Source organism: Cyprinodon variegatus, unplaced genomic scaffold (assembly GCF_000732505.1).
Source record: "Cyprinodon variegatus isolate N-32 unplaced genomic scaffold, C_variegatus-1.0 Scaffold1093, whole genome shotgun sequence".
Classification (NCBI taxonomy): Eukaryota; Metazoa; Chordata; class Actinopteri; order Cyprinodontiformes; family Cyprinodontidae; genus Cyprinodon; species Cyprinodon variegatus.
In genome coordinates this window covers 210,672-216,578 of record NW_015151546.1, presented here as the reverse complement: position 1 = coordinate 216,578, position 5,907 = coordinate 210,672, and the positions used below count along the sequence as shown (strand labels likewise).

At 35.7% G+C, this 5,907-nt stretch overlaps 1 protein-coding gene across 2 annotated transcripts; it reads left to right on the top strand.

Moving 5' to 3' along the window:
* The first annotated feature begins 534 nt into the window (after positions 1-534).
* LOC107101423 (major histocompatibility complex class I-related gene protein-like) lies at positions 535-3,800 on the top strand. Of its 2 annotated transcripts, none has more exons than XM_015400334.1 (6): positions 535-792; positions 988-1,242; positions 1,441-1,719; positions 1,907-2,221; positions 2,485-2,568; positions 3,325-3,800. In XM_015400334.1, the coding sequence occupies exons 1-6, from the start codon at positions 717-719 to the stop codon at positions 3,369-3,371; spliced, it is 1,056 nt and encodes a 351-aa protein (XP_015255820.1). In that variant the 5' UTR covers positions 535-716; the 3' UTR covers positions 3,372-3,800. The 2 variants fall into 2 exon arrangements, with proteins under 2 accessions (XP_015255820.1, XP_015255819.1); XM_015400333.1 differs by having other exon boundaries at positions 2,467-2,568.
* The last annotated feature ends 2,107 nt before the right edge of the window (positions 3,801-5,907 follow it).

The window sequence follows — 5,907 nt, the reverse complement described above, 5'->3', positions numbered from 1 at the left end:
CTAGAGAGCTGTTCTTAAAGAAATTTCTTTTTTGTTTGCACTTGTGTATACAAAATGACAAAATAAAATCAGTGTAAGTCTAAGTTTAAATATATTTTATTTTGAGATAAGAAAGCTAAAGGAAAAATAAAGCACTATGGAATTTTGATTAGTTCAAAATCTTATTATTATTATCGCATTTAAAAAAAGGGGGGGGGGTGGTGCTAAATACAAAAAAGAAAAAAAAAAACATTTTCTTTTGTGATTTTATTTTGAAACAGAAAGAAATCTTAAAACGAACTATACGTGGATATTATTAGAGAATCACAGTCAATCACATCCTGTGAAATGGGTTGCTGCTGTTTAATGTTGAAGCCAAAGTTTCTAACATGGAGGAGCAACAGGGGAAAATGCGCACAGAAGCCACCATCAAGATATCATGGTGTTAAAGGCGTGGTTCTCTAAAACGAAACAGAGCAGCCCCATTAGAGAGGAATCCCCAGGGAGGAACGATGATGTAAGCATCATACAGAGGAATCACATGGAGACACACTGATAGAGGGACTGCACTGGCCTCAACTTTAACTGTCGCTCTTTCAACCCTAGTTTTGAACTAATACTTCTACCAACTTGGAATTAATATTATCCACATCGACCAACCTCTACTTGGTGGAAAAAGGGAAGCTCTCAACTAAATCACACATAAATTCCTTCTGCTTCAAAAGGGCTGCGCAAAAATGACGAAGTGGATAGCGTCCAAAATCATGAAGGAGTTGGCTTTGCTGATCGTTTTCTGGAGAGCTGTGGCACCCGGTATGAACAATTAGATTTTTTTTTATTATCCAGAAGGTGAACAGATATGCATCTTTTAAATAACAAGGGTGTTATTTATAACAAAGCTTCTTGTTTTGCAGGTGAAATTACCTTTTTTTTGTAATTGTATAAATTTGCACAGATTGTAATCAAAATTTGAATGTGTAATAAGATACATTTTTTTTCTTCCAACAGAAAAACATTATTTGTCCCTTCACCATTTTCTCTATCCGGGAGTACCTGATTTTCCAGTCCATGGAGTTACAGGAGTAGTGGAGGGGATTATAGCATTCTACTCTTATGAAGATGTAGTAAGAATCAGACATGACTGGGTTAATAAGTTAATAAAGGAAAACAATCAGCTGTGGGAAGCCTATTACCGGGAGTGCTTGAATTATAGAAAGACATTCAGAGCTGAGACAGCCGATTTCAATGACCAAACGAGCTCAGGTATATATTGTAAAGAAAATATATGTATGATTACTTTTATTTTGCACAATCATGATTTCTATTTTTTTATCATGCAAATCGTTGCTTGAAAATTGTATAAAATAAACAAGGAAGTTCTGTCTAATCATTATCAGAAACTGATATTTTGTTTATACAGCAGTCTACTATGTAATGTCAAATATGTTCTACATTTCTCAGAAAATGAGATCATTCAGCTGATCGTAGGCTGTGAACTGGATGAAGAAACTAATACATCTGTTGGTTATGCATTGTATGGTAACAATGGGGAAGATTATATTGAAATTGACTTGAAGAGAGATACATGGATTGCAACAAATCCGAAAGCTGCAGCTATTACGAAGAAGTGGAATGAAAACAAAAGCCGTAACGTGTTTTGGAAGACCATGCTCCAAGAGGATTGCCCAAATTTTTTGAAATTGTTTTGGAGATATGGGCAACCCTACATCACCAGAAAAGGTAACAAATTTAGTATTTTAAGGATGCATCATTTTTAAGCATGTTGTCATGCTTCTGGTCTCTTTTGATTATTATTATATTTTTTGTGGCCTTTGTCATTCCTTTGTTGACTGTGTGATGAGATGCGTTATAAAGTTGCATGCCCTAATAATGATGCAAAATCCTCCTCTCCACACTTCCTTTCTAGTTCTACCCTCAGTGTTTCTACTCCAGAAGAACTCTTCTTCCCCGGTTACGTGTCTTTCAACCGGTTTCTTCCCTGAAAATAGCAATATGTTCTGGAGGAAAGATGGAGAGGAGATTCACGAAGGGGTTAAACATGGAGATATTCTTCCCAATGGTGATGGATCCTTCCAGATGAGTGTTGATCTTCAGGTTTTGTCAATCCCACATGAAGACTGGGAGAGATATGAGTGTGTATTTAAGCTCTCTGGAGTTCAAAATTATGTTGTTACCAAATTGGTGAAAGAAACAATCAGAAGCAACGTGATAGAAGATGAAGGTATGAAGACTTTTGATTTGCTACATTATTATGCTCTTAAATTATAGAAAGTGGAATAAGCAAGTTATTGTTACTAAATTTGTTTATTTTCATAGCTCAGATGTCTCTGTCATTGCTCTAGTTTGTCATTTGCTGCCTAGTTTTAAATATTGTTCTATAGATAGATCGATCTAACCTAGTTTGAAATATCTGTTAAAATAAATCAACCAATCCCAAGATCAACTGGCTTAATGTTTCCTGAACAGGTCCATTTACCACAACAGGCATTGCTGTCATCGCCGCAATGGCAGGTGTTATCATCATAATTATCGTTGGCTTTGGATTCTTCGCAACCAAAAGCAGGAAAAGTAAGATACTTTAAAATGCATTGTCACCTTATCTAATAAATCAAACTTGTGTACTTAAAGAAGCATTAGAAATTGACAGTTTGCTGTAACATTCAAAAATAAGTTTTAAGAATATAATAGATGACAGAGGTGGAGAAGTAGTTACATGACATTCAATTTCAATTTTCAATTCAGTTTATTTCTATAGCGCCAAGTTCACAACACATGTCATTTCAAGGCACTTTACAGTTCAACCAGATCATACAGTCAAATTGATACAAAGTTTTCTATCTAAGGAAAACCAGTTGCTCTTCAGCAATCCCTCACACTAAGCATGCTTGTAGCGACAGTGGAGAGGAAAACTCCCTTTTAACAGGAAGAAACCTCCAGCAGAACCAGGCTCAGTGTGAGCGGCCATCTGCTGAGGCCGACTGGGGTTCAAGGAGACAGAAGCAGAGACTCAAAAAGCAGCTGCAAAAGGCGGCCCCGTCCAGGAAACACACAGCCAGGCAAACGAGCTCCGAGCCAGCTCCCATGCCAGAGGACGAAGAGAGCACATCCACTCAGTTATTATCTTAATGTTTATCAGTTTATTTAAACAAATTATTGAATCAAATTATTCTTTTTTCCCTTTAATAACAGTAGACATTGTAGAAAACACTCTACCTTATGTTAATAGACCTCGCTTCTTAGCATGTTAGTTTTTGCCCCCTGTTTAAAATACCATTAAGCCTGTTTCATATTCTACATATTAACAGCATGTTTTGTATCTTGCAGCCACTGACAGCATCTCTACCTCAGAAAATGATCCTGCCATCCAGTAAGATAAAGCTTTAAGGACTGTTAATGGAAAGCTCTGCCTTGAAGCTTTCTCTGGTTTTCCTAAAAAATTATTTATTAAATAACCAGACTAAGGTGCTCAGGGTTACAGGACTGTTCCAGCTGTATGTTGCTATTTAAATAATCTGCATTATTGGCTGTCTAATATAAAAATAAGTAGAAATAATTTGTAGGGGCAGGCTTAAGGGATTGTGTGATGGTGCACTTGGGTTGCTGAAATGTTGGAGTGAATATAGTTTGTTTCATGTATTTTTTTTATTTTTATTCAGAGGTAAAGTAAAACTGAACAACTGGACTAAAGTGATAATCATATTTCCTTGTCAATTCAGTTCCTGGCACCTGGTTTTCATGTGTATAAATGGACGTGTATGACCATATCACGCTGCAACTTCCTCCCCATGCATTCCTTTAGAGTTCCGTCATCTATTGTAACAAGAGACTCCCTTTATCCAATAAAGAGTGGGGAAGACACCAGAGGTGCCTCGATGTTTTTTTTTTTATTTTTTTTTTTATATTATACTGCTATTGTTACTTCTGTCTAGCATTGTACCACTTTCTTATTTGTGGCAACAATCACAACAAATATTTATCCATGTCAGTTTTCACCTCCCTGAAAAAAAAAAGTATTAAGGTAAAAGGAACTTAAAATGGTAAGTTGGCTTGACTGCAAAGCTCTGGAAAGTCCCATCGAGATGTAGAAAAAAAGAAAAAAAATGAAACAATGAACTGCTTTGTTTTTGAATAACACAAGGTTTGACAAACAGGTTCCTAGGATTTCCCTCTTTCGTCTCTGGAATATCGCAATAGTTTGACATATTTTGTGAAAGAGTGATACTGTACAAAACTAGTCCATGCACTTATTACTTCAAGGCTGGACTTTTGTATTTCTTTATTATCAGGAAGTCCGCAAACTGTATTTAAAAGCCTTCAGCTAATTCAATATGCTACAGCCAGAATTATGATTAAAATAGAGATCATATTCCACACATTCCCATATCTAATGGCATACCAACACAACAATAGGCCTGTAAGCAACAATATCTGGGTGGGCCCTATATGAAGTACAACACATGATAAAGGTTCAGGATATGGCAACTGTTCCATAAATTGGCCAAGAAGATACAGTTATTCACTTCTCAGTAGTGTATCATCACATATCACACAGGGAAAAATAGTGACTGCGCACCTAGAATGGAACCACATGTTACACACATCCCAAGTTCCAAAAACTAATTTCAGGGAGATGCTTATCAAAGCCCCTTTATTTAAATTCATGTTTAACTTAAAACCTAGGCCAATGCCTATGCTGTAGTCTGTGCCTATAATCTGTTATAGTCTATGTTTCAACTTAACCACTAAATCGCTGAGATGCATACTGTGTGATATTTAAAATTGAGATAAAATATCATAAATACATAACTTAACAATACAGAGTGGGTTAACATAAAGTGATCATTATGGTAAGAGCCTGTTTTGGAAAATGGATTGCATACATGTATTATACGCTATTATCTCATTTGCAATGTAGTCTAGTAAAATAATTAATAATTACATAGGAAACACGGGGCAACATGAAACAGTGTGATAATTTAACAGCTAATTGTAATAAGACAATACACATGTATAGGTCACATCATTAAATCAAACACTGTGTGTCCCAGGGCCCTGGCATAATTACATGAAGGAAAAATGTCAGAAAATGCCTTCTCCTGAAAATTGTAATCAGCTTGGATCGATTTCCCTGGAACGTCAGCAGATTTTAAACGGAGTGTCCTGGCGCAACTTTCAGCGGCGGAACGAATGAGCGAACATCCTCCAGAGTGGCGGGCGGCAATTGTGCGCCGGTCCGCTCCGTTCACATGCTTTATGTAGGACCAATCCTGTCATTTTAAAAAATAAATACAGAGATAAATAAATGCTCCAAAAATAAATACGCATACAATTAATTCCCCCCTAAAAATACAATGAACAAATAAATGTAGCAGAAATTAAATTATACAGTGAGACATAAATGTATATACCTCTTTTAATTAGCTTCTTTGTTTATTTGCCTTTGGAATAATTACCTTATTTATTTATTGTCCGTTATAATCTTCAACTTTATTTATTCATTACTTATTTCATTAAGTATTTCTTTTTGTGCATGTTATAATATTTTGTCTGGTTTATTCTTCCTTTGTATTTTTTTTTACCCTATTTATTTCTTCCATGCTATTTATTTCTGCCTGTCGTATTTATTTATCTATCCACATTTATCTATACAGTAGTAGCCATTCAAAATGTCCTCACTTTCCATGGTGGGCCCTTGGCTGGTCCCCTAAGATCATGATTTGTGGAGATTAAGATGTGAAGAGAAGTGCCTTCTCCTGGTTAGACACTAATTTAGTGAAAGTGTGGAGTCAGAGTACAAAAATATGCATGCCCAGGAGAGGGAGGGGGAAGGGCTTTTTTGAATGCCGGCTACTATATATATATATATATATATATATATATATATATATATATATATATATATATATA